The sequence below is a fragment of the Triticum dicoccoides genome, chromosome 2B (genome assembly GCF_002162155.2).
Source record: "Triticum dicoccoides isolate Atlit2015 ecotype Zavitan chromosome 2B, WEW_v2.0, whole genome shotgun sequence".
Taxonomy (NCBI): Eukaryota; Viridiplantae; Streptophyta; class Magnoliopsida; order Poales; family Poaceae; genus Triticum; species Triticum dicoccoides.
Genome location: NC_041383.1, coordinates 406361038 through 406379427, shown reverse-complemented (window position 1 = coordinate 406379427; position 18390 = coordinate 406361038). Strand labels below are relative to the sequence as shown.

Below are 18390 nucleotides of genomic sequence, written 5' to 3'. Positions count from 1 at the left end.
AGGGCCGGCCCTGATGGGGGGGCAGGGGGGCGGCCGCCCCGGGCCCCCAATATCTTGGGGCCCCCTCCTACCTGGCCTGCTTACATACGTACATTAGTGATCTGGGCCTTGCTGGGTGAGGCGAAGAAAAATGCAAACTGGGCTTCGTGGAACCGTGCAAGTACGTGCTTTGGCAGCCTAACCGTACATTACAAACGTACTATCGATCCATCCGATGGATCTAGGTTTGCGTATGGATTGCCGGCCCTCGTCTCTATCTCCACTAATCGCGATTTGTAAAGTCGCCTGAGCCACCGAGCGCTGAGCGCTGGCCGCCGCCCGCCGCCCGCCAGCGGACGCAGCAGAATGCCCACCGCGCATAGGCTACCTCGGTCCTTGCCATACACACCATCGTTGATTTCAAATAAGGTAGCTTATGTCTTAGTGATTTGGTCTTATCTTCTGCCCTAGAATTTTTCCATAAGACCTTGTGTTAAGTTTTTAATTAGTACTTGTCTCTTCTAAATTTCAGATCTACTATGTCCGATGGTAAGAAAAAAGAGATGAAAAAATTATTTGATGAGTTGATAGTATCACAGAGATCGTTGTGGATGAGAAAACTAATGCTAATCAAGAGACGATGACCATATAGAAGTCAATGTTGACATCATGGAATGTTTGAAGAAAATTCTAAGGTAATCTATAAATGTTCTTGGTAACATTTCATGTATGAAGAAAATATTTGATATACTTATTATTTCATCTATCTCTATATATACTATCTAAAAGAATGAGGTTATGTATTACGTTTGTCCTTCGTTTAACCTTTCTACGTCCCTGCGCCTGTTTTTGTTTATCTCTCTCCCATCTTAATTTGATCCTCAACTGTCCCAATGTTTTATTAACTTATTACCATCTCTACTATTTATAAAGAACACAATGTTCCGTCTTAAGTTTGTCCTTAGTCCAACCTCCCTATGCCTCCTTCTTATTTTGATTTTTTTTCTTTCATATTTGGTTTTTCCCACAATTTTTTTCTCAAAACCGCCTCAACTAACCCATGTTTTATTGACTTACCGTTTGGTAAGCTAATAAGTGTCTTCGTTGTAGTGCAAAAAAAAATTGTCTAGTGTGCTAATAAAAGGGTCCCGGATTTTAGTTTCGCCCCGGGCCCCCGAAATCTCAGAACCGGCCCTGCTCATGATAAGGTGTGTATCTCTCCATTCTCAAACCTAAATTCTAAAATAAAAATGCATAGTATCATATGAACATCTAATTTTTGAGCCCACTTTCACCAAAATCTACGAGGCCTTGTATCAAGCACTAACTGTAAGGGCATGTATCAAGCAATAGCTCGTAATTTGTTCTTGCAAAGTTGATGAAACTCAACTGAATTTTTTAGTTGCTCCTATGCACATAAAGCCTAAATTCACATCTTTGATGTTGTTGGTGATTATCAGAGAAAGCAGATGCATTGGAAAGTTTACAGAACTAAGTTAAAACATCTTATATTTTGGATAGAGGTAGTAACAAATATAATGGACGGGCGCGACAACACGCGCCTTCATGGTCTAGTAGGAACAGATACTTGACATGCAGAAAATGGTAGCAATAAACTTGATACGATCATATGATATGCTTATAGTTAGGGTCTTGTCCATCACATCATTCTTCTAATGATGTGATCCCGTCATCAAATAATAACTCGTGTCTATGGCTAGGAAACCATAGCCACCTTTGATCAACGAGCTAGTCCGGTAGAGGCTCACTAGGGACATGTATCCACACATCTATTTGAGTCTCCAGTCAATACAATTTTAACATGGATAATAAAGAATTATCATAAACAAAAAATAATAATAACTACTTTATTATTGCCTCTAGGGCGTATTTCCAACAGTGGGGCTAGGGTTTACATGGGGCTCACCCGATCTTGCGCAACAGCCACCTTGGCTTGCTCACCAAGATGGTGCCCTTGCTCTAGTCGGGCCTCCGGGCTCCCTTCTTCCGCTGGGTTCTATCTGGGTCGCATGGGCACTGTGGCGGTCCTAGTACCACGCTCCCCTTCAAGAACTGCATCATCAATAAGGTTTGGTACCAGTCATACATTTAGCAAAGAAAGTGAAAGGGAGGGCAAGAGTGGTTCGAAGGCAATTAATATTTTTTTTGAGACACGAAGGCAATTAAATGACAAAAACCACGAGGCATTCGCTTCTTCCTTCCTTTGGGCCAATGAATATACAAAAGGAAGCTCTCCTGATCAAGACCGAAACGCACATCCTCGAACCTGGCAAACCTCCCTAGATTTTATTTTGATTTGCGAAATTATAGACATTCAAACCTGTCCGCGAACATTTGACGCACTTCATTGAATGAGAAAAGGTGTCCGAACTGTGTTGTTCGAACATTTAGGGATGTTTTGGTACCCGATGTTGGAGTTGCCCTACAACATCTACAATTGGACCACTCAAATCCTCCCCAGACGTCCGGATAGACAACCCGGTCACTACCGGTACACAAGAAGAAGAAAAATATCCAACTGATCCCCAACTTTGTCTTCATATGACTGGGCTATCCGCAAATCCTCATATCTATACCAAATACGGGGAGCATATGAGAATGTCCGGGCAGTCCTCCACGACTCCACGTAGGATGTTGCCCACCGCGGGCCATATTTTCTCTTTCTTTATTCTTTCTTTTCTCTTTCTTCAGCCCACTAATCAAATGCATTTGATCAGGCAATTCGGAAACAAAGTAAGGGACATAGTTGCATGCATGCACAAATGGAGTCTCAAAATGAACGCGCCCGGTCTTTGTCCGAACGCGTTCGTGGATTCAGATTTGGCTACTATGGATGCTCTAACAGCAAGTCCAACGCAGCGACCCAAACGGACGCGCGTTTTGTCAACTTTTTTGTCCGTTTGAATCGGCCGAGCGGGCGGTTGTTTCCGTTTTTCCGTTTAGATCGGCGCATGCACCCAACGCTGGCCCATCACAATTTTTTTTGCGCGTACTTAAAGAAAACATGCACAAACAAGTCCAAACTAACATAATTAAATATTAAAACCCCTGTCAAACGCCGGGCAATCCACTTAAATTTAATTAAACATATTTAAAAATAGAAAATAACGCGCCTCCTCGTGCGCTGCCCTAGGCATCGTCGTCCTCCCCCGGGCAGGTGAGGTTGATCAGCTCCGGCCCCGAGGCCAGCCTAGGGGAATGTCGTATCCCAGGCCCGCGTCGCATCCTGCGCCGATTGAGTTGCCGGCTGGCGGGCGTGCTCCTCCGCCTCCCTCTCCCGGCGCTCCTCTGCCTCCCTCTCCAGGCGCTCCTCCTCCTCCCATGCCCAACGACGCTCCAACTCCATCTGACGCTCGCCGTCGGCGCGCTCCTCCACCAGCGCGCGCGTCCTCCATTGTAGGAGGTACGCCGTCTCCTGTTTCGGTGTCGCCAATGCCACCTCGCCTGGTGCACCGGGATGTACATGCACTCCCTTTCTCGCGGCGGCGGTTCGCGTCGAGGTGGCGGCGGCGTCCGAGACAAGCTGGAGCTGGGGTGAGTTTGCCCTTGCCCTTGCCCTTGCTATAAAAAAACCATGGCTATCTAGGCGAGCTAGGGTTGCATGTCGCTTGCGAGGGGGCAACTTGGCCAGTTGTGGACGGCGGAGGGAAGTGGATGAGGCCGGCCCCGACGTACGCTTTCATTAAAAAGGACGACGACCCGCAACTTCTACGCACTGCCAGGCAGACCCGTGGTAGGTGGCCGTGTTTAATACGACTGTGTACGATGGTTGGGCGGCCGACAGGTGGGGCCGCGACGGACAACAAGAGGACGCGTGCCGTGTTCGTGTGGATGCAAACCAGATGCAGATTTGGATTTGAAATGCGTTCAGATGGACACAAAGCGAACACGCTTTATGTTTGGATCTGCGTGTTGGACCGGCGCTTTGGTCTGTTTCGACCCACGAACACGCGCGGACAGTTTGGGTCGAACGGTTGGAGCTGAGTACCAAATTCCGTTTCCAGGAGAATACCAAATTCAGTTGCTATTACTGTAGGGTAAAGTTGTCAAATCCCCTTAATAAAAATCCAGAAAAGAAGAGGATGGAATCAAACCTCAGCACCTTACCCTCCGCACGTTAGCAATTGCGAATTGCGATTGCGGCGCACCACACGACCACCACAACCCCTCTTCCTCCTCCTCCCTCTCTCTTCGCACTAACCAATCCGAGTACAACTCGCCGTACTTGCACGCACACATAGGCAGATCCAATCCGACTGTACAAAAGCGCCGCCGTCCGCCGCTCACGTGGAAGAGGGAGAGGGAGCAGGGGAGAGGGGAAGGTAACACTGTCTTCTTCTTCTTCTTCTTCGTTATCGTCTCCTTCCCTTAGTTAGACTCTAGTGGATTCATGTTGTTAGATTTGGTTTTGCGGTTTCATGATCTCTGCTCGACCATACAAGCTAGATAGATTCGCGCTGTTTCTCGGTTCGTCTGGCCGGGCCCCGTCCTTGATTTCAGTTGCGGATTCCCGTTCCTTGATTTTCTTTCCTCGAAGCAAGAACACTGGAAGGATCCATATCGAATTGGATTCGACACGAATCTATGGCCAGGCTACTCGAATATATTCGCGCTGTAGTGGAAGCTTAGCTGTACTGTGGCTTATAATAGATAGAATTGCGACGCTGTTTTGGTTCGTTCTCTTTGATTTAATCCCAGATATTTAAAAATAGCTGCACTGAGCATAATACTACTACTCCTCCCCACCATCGTTACAAGATTTTTCAGATTGAAAAGGCTCATTAATAATGGTTAGCAGTGCAAAAGTTGTATCTTTCGGCTGTAAAATACAGTCAAAGGACATTGACGTGTCAGCTTCTGTCTCGTGCAAATCGTGACACGGGAACGGGGATATACAGGAAAAAGTGCCCTTCGCTTGCTTCCACCCTCACGGGAGGAGAGAAAGTGTGGGTGTGGAGGGACTCCTGGGGTTGAGGTGCAGGATCTCTCAAATCTCAATAATTGTGATCGGAATCAGTGACATCAAGAACCCTTTCGGTTTGGATCTTGTCCTTTTTGTTGCAACTTGCAAGATACTAGTATATATTGGCGATAGTTGTGGAGTCTATCAACTTAAGTTTGCTTGGACTTGTTATAATCTCAGCCGGACGGCAGTGGTACGCATATGCTTTGTTCTTGCATGGAACTGGATATTTTGTACTTGTCTTCAGTTTCAGTTGAATGTAGGCCGTGATGATTAAGGAATGGTTCTCCTTAGTACTACCTCTATTCACTAATGTAGGACGTTTTCGCAGTTCAATTTAAACTGCAAAAACGTCCTACATTAGTGAACAGAGGGTGTAGTTGTGTACATCAACAATTAATGGTTGCTTTTTTACTCAAAAGTTAACTGTAAATAGTTGACCTTTTGCTGTATATATTATATGCTTAACATGCTAAAACCATACGCAATGGAACATTTCAAGTCAATATTTCACATGTTAGGTATGATGCGTGCCAGATTGCTCACACTCTTCGTGTTTCTGCAGGATTTCCACGACTATATGCAACCTCCTGGAATAGTCTAGTTCCTAAATCCTTCTTCCATTCTGGCAGATATCAAGAGATCATTCAGGTCTCGCACCTCTGAGTGGGTGTGGATTTGCAACAATTCTGCAATCAACTTATCACTGCCTCTGGGAGTAACCCCATCATACATCTGGAGATTACGGCGAGCACTGGAGGGACTTTTTGTTGATTACGGTTAATTGAGGATAGTAGCTGAGATGTAACAAATTTTTTGAGCTGAGCTCTCTTCCAAGACAGGCCTCTGATTTAGCAATGTGATTGGATTGACTCTGTTTTTGGATCTGGTGTTAGCTCAGTTGACACTAGAGTTGACTTATGGTTAGGTTTTTCTGCTTTTCATCCTCAACTACACAACAGAAACCGAAGGTATGGAAAATACCGGATGCATTTTGAATGATTTCCAACTGTATTCTTTGTTTTGAGCTGCCAACTAATAGTTTCCCAAATATCTTTGTTCCCTTTTGTACTTTAGGGGTGCTTTCTGCTAGCAGATGAGACCATGCTCACTGTTTCAAAGAAAGATTCTCAGGAACAAACAGTGAAGTTCACTGCTGGATCAGCGAGCCCGAACCAGATGGCGGGTGAAAATAACCATTCAGTTGCTAGTGGGCAGTATGATATTAACTCATCATCTCACCAAGAATGCTGGAGATCTGATGAATGGAATAGACATGCATGCTCTGATGATGACAAGGAGGAGAAAGTTGGGCACCTACAGAAGAGTCAGTCTCTTGGAAACATGCTTCAAGAGGATTGTGATCATCATGGCAGTGAAGGTACTGAATGTGATATTACAGACCATGATTACAGAAGCCATTGCTCTGGTTTCAAGAGCAATACAGATGTTGAAGAATCCACTAGGTTAGGCAGCAAGAACAATGGGAATGTTTTTGATGCCTCATCTGACCTGATCAGTCATGGTGTTTATGAACCTTCAGTTGATCATGCTGCTGACTCTGACAGGCATCACTCTTATGATCATAAGAAATTTCCAAGGTCACAATCTGCTATATTTCAGAATAATTCTGATAGTGATCGAGAAGTTTCTGTTGATTCTGAGAGACTAGGCCCCCGTTGCAGATCTTTTGAGGATTTATGTTCAATGGACGGTGAAAAGGTTGATTACTTGAGTGGCGATGAAACAAATCGCTCGAAATCAAATTTGCATGTGCTTTGTGCTGGACCTTCTTCGCCAGGTATCTCTGAAGCATTAGGCTTGGAGGATTGTTCGGGAGGTCGATCTGGTGCTGCTGAAGATGGCCAACGGTCCTCTGCAAGTGTGGATGGAAATTTTGTGAGGGATGGGATGCTAAGTCATGACTACTGGGATGGCAAATATATTGCTGCTGATAACAAAGCTTATCCAGTTGCCGCTTGCTGTGCCGATTCAGGGCATAATTGTGTCATCAATGGTGCTTTAGATCAAGAAAGCAAAGAGAAATTGTGGCACAGAAATAGTGATCTCTACCATGAGTCACTTGGCATTGACATGCCTAATTTGAAGAACCTGTCTGACTCGAAGGATATTAGTGAGGAAGCTGAACACAATGAAACTGGAATGAATGGTGATCAGCATTTTGACGAGGACCTAAATGAACTTAGTCCAAGAGCTTACAGCATTAAAAGGATCGAGGATTGGATCAGCCGAATTGATATTGACAGTGACATTATTGTGGAGGAGCAGGGAGAAAGTTCAAGTTCTGCATCAACAAAATATAGCGAGTCGGTGATCAGTGTTTCTGCTGTGCGCCCTGATGCTAAAAGTCCTCTTGGCATGGAGATAGCTTACACTTATATTTCAAAGTTGACTCCTGTTTCTTCATCTGCACAACTGGCAAACCTTGGTTTGGTTGCAATCCCAAGACTGAGTGCGTTCTCGGGCCTACGGCTGTTGAACTTATCAGGGAACTCAATAGGTGAGTTCTCTTCGTATAATTCAGCAGATTAGTTATCGCTATTATTGGAATATTCATTTGTTTCAGGAGGTAATGCCATCAATTTCTCTAATATCTTGGCTTTCTGCACAGTGCGCATAACTGCAGGAGCTCTTCCGAAAGGTCTTCACATGTTAAGCCTGTCGAAAAATAATATCTCAATTATTGAAGGCCTTAGAGAACTAACGCGCTTACGCTTGCTGGACATAAGCTATAATAGGATCTCTAGGATTGGCCATGGTATGGATTTCAACAGCCTTTACTTTCTCTTTATGATATATGGTTAGCTTGTGGAGAACTGAGCGCCAGCTTAGTGCTTGGGCCACTGTCTGGTGCTCTTCTGCCACCAATACTACTTAATACTCTGATAAGTATATGGGTTGCCCTGATAATAATTTAATCATGTTCTCCATAAGTATATGCTCTGAATAGAGAAATCAATATGCTCTGTGGTCCTTGTTATATTGAATGTTTTGAAGAGGAAAATACAGTCCAGTGGATAAACATGGAATGATTGATTCTTAATAAAATTGCACCATGCTGTTGCAGTTAATGACAGTGTAAAACGAATAGATTTGCTTGCTTCTCATTGATTTATGTTTTGGGACACCTTTTAGGTTTGGCTTCATGTTCTTCTTTGAAGGAGTTATATCTGGCTGGTAACAAGATCAGTGAGGTAGATGGTCTTCACCGCCTTCTGAAGCTAAAAGTTCTGGACTTGCGCCACAACAAGATCTCAACATCTAAGGGCCTTGGTCAACTGGCTGCGAACTACAATTCCCTCGAAGCCATCAACCTAGATGGCAACCCGGCACAGAAGAACGTAGGTGACCAGCACCTGAAGAAGTACCTGTTAGGTCTCTTGCCAAACCTTGCTGTGTACAACAAGCAGCCTGTAAGAGCAACTGGCTCAAAAGAGGTCTCGGACCGTCACACACGCAAGATCTCTTCTTCCCATCGTTCTGACCGCAGTTCCAGATCGGACCGCAAATCTTCCAGGTTGGTGGCTGGCACATCTTCACGGCATGCCCGTCCTGCACATACTTCAGGCCCTTTGGTGAAGCAGTCGAGGTCCCGGAACATGCCAATGGCGGCGCTGGGCTCTAGACCAGTGGAATATGCAGGTGCTGGAGTTCCAGCGAAGCAAATTCAGATGGAGGAAAAATCGCAGTGAGATCATCCGAGCAGAGCTGCCTAGCCAGCCAAGGCTATTGAACAAGGATGTTGCAAGTTTTCCTGTTAAGTTTGTAAAATAATTAAGCTCAAACAGTATGGTGAAGAGCACTTTTCTTATACTGCTAAAGACATGTATTATTTTTTTTGTCGAGTACTACGTGGCAGTGTTTTTGGATAAAAATACACAGGAATGTTGTAAGTCTAGCACAAAACACAAATACCTCTGTGAATTGAATTGGTACCGTCAGTTGGATGTTTTTGTCTAGCATGTTTTGGTTTGGCTGTTACTGCAAGCTGAAACCTGAAAGTAGTTTTAAGTTATGTTTTCCTACCCAAAATCAGGTTGGGGAATCATTTTGCACAGGAAAATACCTTAGATGCACCGATTCCATGGGTTCCTGTGGGGCCACCCACGTGGTTGAGATGGTTCTTCAAGCGGTGAATACTTGCACTATTCCTTCAGGGTGGAACGAGACTGTGATTGCGATGATTCCTAAAATAAATTCTCTGAAGAAGGTTACTCAGTTCAAGCCAATTAATTTGTGTAATATGGTGTACAGGGTTATTTTCAAAATGATGGCTACACGATTGAAACTAATCTTACATGAGGTTTAAAGTGATTTTGTCTCGGGAGAATGATTACCGACTAGTGGCCTATGAGTGCTATCACACAATTAAAAATAAGAAGGAAGGTAAGGAGGGTTTGTGTGCTATTAAGGTGGACATGTATAAAGCCTACTAGTGGTTGGGGCCCGCCATTGCGGGCCGCTTGAGAGGAAGTTATGCGCACCTCATCATCATGTCAAAAAAATTTAAAAATATTATCACGTCATGTGCACATCACAACCATCTTAAAAGGAAAAAGAAAAAACCTAGAAAAACTTCTCTCAAAAAAGTCTCCCTGTCATTTAAAAAAACTCTAAAAAGTACTTTCTCACAGTGACCAACGATCATGTGCCACATGGCGTAGCTGGTTGGCCACCATTCTAGCGCCTCTTAATAGGTTTAACGATCGTGTTGAGTGGATTTTCCGAAGGAAATTATGTTGAAGCTTGGTTTTCATAAAAATTTGGTCAACTCAATTATGCCATGCATATCAACTATAGAGTGTCAGGTCCGGTTTAATTCGGAAGAAAGTGAAAGTTTTAAGCATACGAGGGGATTCTTTATTTTCACGTTGGTTCTTGTTATGCATGAATGCATAGAGGGTTTGATGCAATAGTGAAATTGAAAATTAAATTTATACTGGATAGCCGAGATATTAAATCAAAATTAAGGTGACATAACGAGACTGTCAAACACTTGTATCATCATTAATACCAGTACCAATTTGGTTTACTAACTTATTGCTAGCGGTCATCATGCTGACATTATTGGTGGCCGTTTTTCGTCTATGGTTTGCATGTTCTAGCCTTCTAGGCATTCCTTGGAGAAGTATCTGAGCTTCCACAGACGTAGCACTCTATCTCAGTCTTGTTCATCTTCTTCTTCTTGAAGGTGGTAGTCTTGACAGGCTTGTTGAGAATAGGCTTGTCCTTTACTTTGTTTTTGTTATTTCAGTATCTATGCACCATATTGGCGCTAGATGAAACTCGTCTCCTTTCTTAGTAGTGTCTTTAGCCCGAGTATTCTCCTCAATGTTAAGAGATGTTATCAGATTTTCAACTAATATCTTCTATCTCTTATGTTTCATAGTAGTGGCGAAACTCCTTCATGAAGGAGGCAACTTTGCAATCATGCACTCAATCATTAATTTGTCGATTAAATCACACTTAAGGGGTTCGAGTTCCTTTACAATGCATTGTATCTCATGAGCTTGTTCAACTACAAAATGATTATTCACCATCTTATAATCATGGAAGCTCTCCATCAGATACAATTCACTTCCTGCATCTATTGCACCGAATGTAGCATTCAGTGCATCGCATAGTGTCTTCCCTTCTTGTATGTGCATGAATACAACACAGAGACGGTCAATAAGAACACTCAGAACACATGCAACAAAAATAATATTGACACCCTGGATTTTCTCTGATCTTCATTAGAGATTCCCTCTAGCATGCTAATACTAATGTGTAAAACTTTCAGAGCAGTAAGTGAGAGCGTGGACTTCACTTGCCACCTCTTAAAGTGCACAATGATAAACTTATCTAACCTCAGTTCATCAGCGAACCCAGCCATAATTAACTCAGAAAATTTCCTAATTGTTTTATTATTAGAAAATTAGTCAAATTCATGATTAATTTCAGTAAATAATAAATGACTAGAACAATAATTGGCATGCATAGCTCTAGCATACTAGATGAACAAAATAGCAGCATCGCACATGCAGCAACACCCATAATTAGAGACATGACTAAATCACAACGTACATACTGTGTCGTGGTTGCTGTAGAAGTGAGGTTGTTGATGACGATGTTAGTGAAAACGGGTCGAAGTAGACGTCGTTGCAGAAGCCGACACGTGGTGTCGTCTGATTTGGATGGAAGACGACCGGCAGAGAACCCATGCGGTTCGATGGGGCCAGCGATGTTGCGACGGCGAGGCGGCGGTTGTGAATGTGTCGGAGTATTAAACACGGGTGTTTATACCTTAACTATGCACAAACAGTCGCAGCCTTCACGACGACAAGGGCTTAACAAAAGATGACTATTTACAAATACTCAAGACTTGGTAAAAACCATGAAGAAGACCTCCAGACACGTCATCGAGAAGTACTAAATATGTACTGAAGATCAAGACTCAAGTCGCAGATAGGCTCCGGACCGACAACCTCAAGACTGACGAGCTTCCTCCCATCGCTCCATCGTGGTAGCTGTTGGGTTTCGTAGTAATTTCAAAAATTTTCCTACGCACACGCAAGATCATGTGATGCATAGCAACGAGGGGAGAGTATTGTCTACGTACCCAACGCAGACCGACTGCGGAAGCGATGACACGACGTAGAGGAAGTAGTCGTACGTCTTCTCGATCCAACCGATCAAGCACCGAAACTACGGCACCTCCGAGTTCGAGCACACGTTCAGCTCGATGACGATCCCCGGACTCCGATCCAGCAAAGTGTCGGGGAAGAGTTTCGTCAGCACGACGGCGTGGTGACGATCTTGATGAACTACAGCAGCAGGGCTTCGCCTAAACTCCGCTACAGTATTATCAAGGAATATGGTGGCAGGGGGCACCGCACACGGCTAAGGAATAGATCACGTGGATCAACTTGTGTCAACTTGTGTGTTTAGAGGTGCCCCTGCCTCCGTATATAAAGGAGGAGAGGAGGGGAGGCTGGCCGGCCAAGGGGGGGAGGCGCAGGAGAGTCCTACTCCCTCTGGGAGTAGGATTCCCCCTCCAATCCTAGTCCAACTAGGATTCCTCGGAGGGGAAAAGAGGAGGAGGGGGCCGGCCACCTCTCCTAGTCCTAATAGGACTAGGGGAAGGGGGGGGCGCAGCCCATCTAGGGCAGCCCCTTCTCTTTTCCACTAAGGCCCACTATGGCCCAAATAGCTCCCGGGGGGTTCCGGTAACCCTCTCGGTATTCCGGTAAAATCCCGATTTCACCCGGAACACTTCCGATATCCAAATATAGGCTTCCAATATATCAATCTTTACGTCTCGACCATTTCGAGACTCCTCGTCATGTCCGTGATCACATCCGGGACTCCGAACAACCTTCGTGCATAAACTCATAATATAACTGTCATCGTAACCTTAAGCGTGCGGACCCTACGGGTTCGAGAACAATGTAGACATGACCGAGACACGTCTCTGGTCAATAACCAATAGCGGGACCTGGATGCCCATATTGGCTCCTGCATATTCTACGAAGATCTTTATCGGTCAGACCGCATAACAACATACGTTGTTCCCTTTGTCATCGGTATGTTACTTGCCCGAGATTCGATCGTCGGTATCCAATACCTAGTTCAATCTCGTTACCGGCAAGTCTCTTTACTCGTTCCGTAATACATCATCTCACAACTAACATATTAGTTGTAATGCTTGCAAGGCTTATGTGATGTGTATTACCGAGAGGGCCCAGAGATACCTCTCCGACAATCGGAGTGACAAATCCTAATCTCGAAATACGCCAACCCAACATCGACCATTGGAGACACCTGTAGTACTCCTTTATAATCACCCAGTTACGTTGTGACATTTGGTAGTACCCAAAGTGTTCCTCCGGTAAACGGGAGTTGCATAATCTCATAGTCATAGGAACATGTATAAGTCATTAAGAAAGCAATAGCAACATACTAAACGATCGGGTGCTAAGCTAATGGAATGGGTCATGTCAATCAGATCATTCTATTAATGATGTGACCTCGTTAATCAAATAACAACTCATTGTTCATGGTTAGGAAACATAACCATCTTTGATTAACGAGCTAGTCAAGTAGAGGCATACTAGTGACACTTTATTTGTCTATGTATTCACACATGTATTATGTTTCCGGTAAATACAATTCTAGCATGAATAATAAACATTTATCATGATTATAAGGAAATAAATAATAACTTTATTATTGCCTCTAGGGCATATTTCCTTCAGTCTCCCACTTGCACTAGATTCAATAATCTAGATTACACTGTAATGATTCTAACACCCATGGAGCCTTGGTGCTGATCATGTTTTGCTCGTGGAAGAGGCTTAGTCAACGGGTCTGCAACATTCAGATCCGTATGTATCTTGCAAATCTCTATGTCTCCCACCTGGACTAGATCCCGGATGGAGTTGAAGCGTCTCTTGATGTGTTTGGTCCTTTTGTGAAATCTGGATTCCTTTGCCAAGGCAATTGCACCAGTATTGTCACAAAAGATTTTCATTGGACCCGATGCACTAGGTATGACACCTAGATCGGATATGAACTCCTTCATCCAGACTCCTTCATTTGCTGCTTCCGAAGCAGCTATGTATTCCGCTTCACATGTAGATCCCGCTACGACGCTTTGTTTAGAACTGCACCAACTGACAGCTCCACCGTTTAATGTAAACACGTATCCGGTTTGCGATTTAGAATCGTCCGGATCAGTGTCAAAGCTTGCATCAACGTAACCTTTTACGATGAGCTCTTTGTCACCTCCATATATGAGAAACATATCCTTAGTCCTTTTCAGGTATTTCAGGATGTTCTTGACCGCTGTCCAGTGATCCACTCCTGGATTACTTTGGTACCTCCCTGCTAAACTTATAGCAAGGCATACATCAGGTCTGGTACACGGCATTGCATACATGATAGATCCTATGGCTGATGCATAGGGAACATCTTTCATATTCTCTCTATCTTCTGCAGTGGTCGGGCATTGAGTCTTACTCAATTTCACACCTTGTAACACTGGCAAGAACCCTTTCTTCGCTTGATCCATTTTGAACTTCTTCAAAATTTTGTCAAGGTATGTGCTTTGTGAAAGTCCAATTAAGCGTTTTGATCTATCTCTATAGATCTTAATGCCTAATATGTAAGCAGCTTCACCGAGGTCTTTCATTGAAAAACTTTTATTCAAGTATCCCTTTATGCTATCCAGAAATTCTATATCATTTCCAATCAGTAATATGTCATCCACATATAATATCAGAAATGCTACAGAGCTCCCACTCACTTTCTTGTAAATACAGGCTTCTCCGAAAGTCTATATAAAACCAAATGCTTTGATCACACTATCAACACGTTTATTCCAACTCCGAGAGGCTTGCACCAGTCCATAAATGGATCGCTGGAGTTTTGACATCCATCTGCCAAATTTCATAATCATAAAATGCGGCAATCGCTAACATGATTCGGACGGACTTAAGCATCGCTACGGGTGAGAAGGTCTCATCGTAGTCAATCCCTTGAACTTGCCGAAAACCTTTTGCGACAAGTCGAGCTTTGTAGACAGTAACATTACCATCAGCGTCAGTCTTCTTCTTAAAAATCCATTTATTCTCAATTGCTTGCCGATCATCGGGCAAGTCAACCAAAGTCCATACTTTGTTCTCATACATGGATCCCATCTCAGATTTCATGGCTTCAAGCCACTTTGCGGAATCTTGGCTCACCATCGCTTCTTCATAGTTCGTAGGTTCATCATGATCTAGTAGCATGACTTCCAGAACAGGATTACCGTACCACTCTGGCGCGGATCTTACTCTGGTTGATCTACGAGGTTCAGTAGTATCTTGATCTGAAGTTTCATGATCATTATCATTGGCTTCCTCACTAACTGGTGTAGGTGTCACTGAAACAGTTTTCTGTGATGAACTACTTTCCAGTAAGGGAGCAGGTACAGTTACCTCGTCAAGTTCTACTTTCCTCCCACTCACTTCTTTCGAGAGAAACTCCTTCTCTAGAAATGATCCATTCTTAGCAACGAATGTCTTGCCTTCGGATCTGTGATAGAAGGTGTACCCAACAGTTTCCTTTGGGTATCCTATGAAGACACATTTCTCCGATTTGGGTTCGAGCTTATCAGGTTGAAGTTTTTTCACATAAGCATCGCAGCCCCAAACTTTAAGAAACGACAACTTTGGTTTCTTGCCAAACCACAGTTCATAAGGCGTCATCTCAACGGATTTTGATGGTGCCCTATTTAACGTGAATGCGGCCGTCTCTATAGCATAACCCCAAAACGATAGCGGTAAATCGGTAAGGGACATCATAGATCGCACCATATCTAGTAAAGTACGATTACGACGTTCGGACACACCATTACGCTGTGGTGTTCCGGGTGGCGTGAGTTGCGAAACTATTCCACAGTTTTTCAAATGTACACCAAACTCGTAACTCAAATATTCTCCTCCACGATCAGATCGTAGAAACTTTATTTTCTTGTTACGATGATTTTCAACTTCACTCTGAAATTCTTTGAACTTTTCAAATGTTTCAGACTTATGTTTCATTAAGTAGACATACCCATATCTGCTTAAATCATCTGTGAAGGTGAGAAAATAACGATACGCCACGAGCCTCAATATTCATTGGACCGCACACATCGGTATGTATGATTTCCAACAAATCTGTTGCTCTCTCCATAGAACCGGAGAACAGTGTTTTAGTCATCTTACCCATGAGGCACGGTTCGCAAGTACCAAGCGATTCATAATCAAGTGGTTCCAAAAGTCCATCAGTATGGAGTTTCTTCATGCGCTTTACACCGATATGACCTAAACGACAGTGCCACAAATAAGTTGCACTTTCATTATCAACTCTGCATCTTTTGGTTTCAACATTATGAATATGTGTATAACTACTATCGAGATCTAATAAGAATAGACCACTCTTTAAGGGTGCATGACCATAAAAGATATTACTCATATAAATAGAACAATCATTATTCTCTGATTTAAATGAATAACCGTCTCGCATTAAACAAGATCCAGATATAATGTTCATGCTCAACGCTGGCACCAAATAACAATTATTTAGGTCTAATATTAATCCCGAAGGTAGATGTAGAGGTAGTGTGCCGACCGCGATCACATCGACTTTGGAACCGTTTCCCACGCGCATCGTCACCTCGTCCTTTGCCAGTGCTCGCTTATTCCGTAGTCCCTGTTTCGAGTTGCAAATATTAGCAACAGAACCAGTATCAAATACCCAGGTGCTACTGCGAGCTCTAGTAAGGTACACATCAATAACATGTATATCACATATACCTTTGTTCACCTTGCCATCCTTCTTATCCGCCAAATACTTGGGGCAGTTCCGCTTCCAGTGACCAGTCTGCTTGCAGTAGAAGCACTCAGTTTCAGGCTTAGGTCCAGACTTGGGTTTCTTCTCTTGAGCAGCAACTTGCTTGCCGTTCTTCTTGAAGTTCCCCTTCTTCTTCCCTTTTCCCTTTTTCTTGAAACTAGTGGTTTTGTTAACCATCAACACTTGATGCTCCTTCTTGATTTCTACCTCCGCAGCTTTCAGCATTGCGAAGAGCTCGGGAATAGTCTTGTTCATCCCTTGCATATTATAGTTCATCATGAAGCTCTTGTAGCTTGGTGGCAGTGATTGGAGAATTCTGTCGATGACGCAATCATCCGGAAGATTAACTCCCAATTGAATCAAGTGATTATTATACCCAGACATTTTGAGTATATGCTCATTGACAGAACTGTTCTCCTCCATCTTGCAGCTATAGAACTTATTGGAGACTTCATATCTCTCAATCCGGGCATTTGCTTGAAATATTAACTTCAACTCCTGGAACATCTCATATGCTCCATGACGTTCAAAACGTCGTTGAAGTCCCGATTCTAAGCCGTAAAGCATGGCACACTGAACTATCGAGTAGTCATCAGCTTTGCTCTGCCAGACATTCATAACATCTGGCGTTGCTCCAGCAGCAGGCCTGGCACCCAGCGGTGCTTCCAGGACGTAATTCTTCTGTGCAGCAATGAGGATAATCCTCAAGTTACGGACCCAGTCCGTGTAATTGCTACCATCATCTTTTAACTTTGCTTTCTCAAGGAACGCATTAAAATTCAACGGAACAACAGCACGAGCCATCTATCTACAATCAACATAAACAAGCAAGATACTATCAGGTACTAAGTTCATGATAAATTTAAGTTCAATTAATCATATTACTTAAGAACTCCCACTTAGATAGACATCCCTCTAATCTTCTAAGTGATTACGTGATCCAAATCAACTAAACCATGACCGATCATCACGTGAGATGGAATAGTTTTCAATGGTGAACATCGTTTATGTTGATCATATCTACTATATGATTCACGCTCGACCTTTCGGTCTCCGTGTTCCGAGGCCATATATGCATATGCTAGGCTCGTCAAGTTTAACCTGAGTATTCTGCGTGTGCAAAAACTGGCTTGCACCCGTTGTAGATGGACGTAGAGCTTATCACACCCGATCATCACGTGGTGTCTGGGCACGACGAACTTTGGCAACGGTGCATACTCAGGGAGAACACTTCTTGATAATTTAGTGAGAGATCATCTTATAATGCTACCGTCAATCAAAGCAATATAAGATGCATAAAAAGATAAACATCACATGCAATCAATATAAGTGATATGATATGGCCATCATCATCTTGTGCTTGTGATCTCCATCTCCGAAGCACCGTCATGATCACCATCGTCACCGGCGCGACACCTTGACCTCCATCGTAGCATCGTTGTCGTCTTGCCAATCTTATGCTTTCACGACTATCACTACCGTTTAGTAATAAAGTAAAGCATTACATCGCGATTGCATTGCATACAATAAAGCGACAACCATATGGCTCCTGCCAGTTGCCGATAACTTGGTTACAAAACATGATCATCTCATACAATAAAATTCAGCATCATGCCTTGACCATATCACATCACAACATGCCCTGCAAAAACAAGTTAGACGTCCTCTACTTTGTTGTTGCATGTTTTACGTGGCTGCTACGGGCTTAAGTAAGAACCAATCTCACATACGCATCAAAACCACAACGATAGTTTGTCAAATAGACTCCGTTTTAACCTTCGCAAGGACCGGGCGTAGCCATACTTGGTTCAACTAAAGTTGGAGAGACAGTCGCCCGCAAGCCATCTCTATGCAAAGCACGTCGAGGGAACCGGTCTCGCGTAAGCGTACGCGTAAGGTTGGTCTGGGTCGTCTCGTCCAACAATACCGTTGAACCAAAGTATGACATGCTGGTAGGCAGTATGACTTGTATCGTCCACAACTCACTTGTGTTCTACTCGTGCATATAACATCAACATCAATAACCTAGGCTCGGATGCCACTGTAAG

The 18390-nt window shown here is 43.7% G+C and overlaps 1 protein-coding gene across 1 annotated transcript; it reads left to right on the top strand.

Moving 5' to 3' along the window:
* The first annotated feature begins 4085 nt into the window (after positions 1-4085).
* Positions 4086-8941, top strand: LOC119363921. The gene is made up of 5 exons (XM_037629290.1): positions 4086-4322; positions 5529-5934; positions 6041-7484; positions 7596-7742; positions 8120-8941. Exons 2-5 carry the CDS (start codon positions 5884-5886, stop codon positions 8674-8676), a joined length of 2199 nt encoding a protein of 732 aa, XP_037485187.1. The 5' UTR covers positions 4086-4322; positions 5529-5883; the 3' UTR covers positions 8677-8941.
* Positions 8942-18390: the final 9449 nt, after the last annotated feature.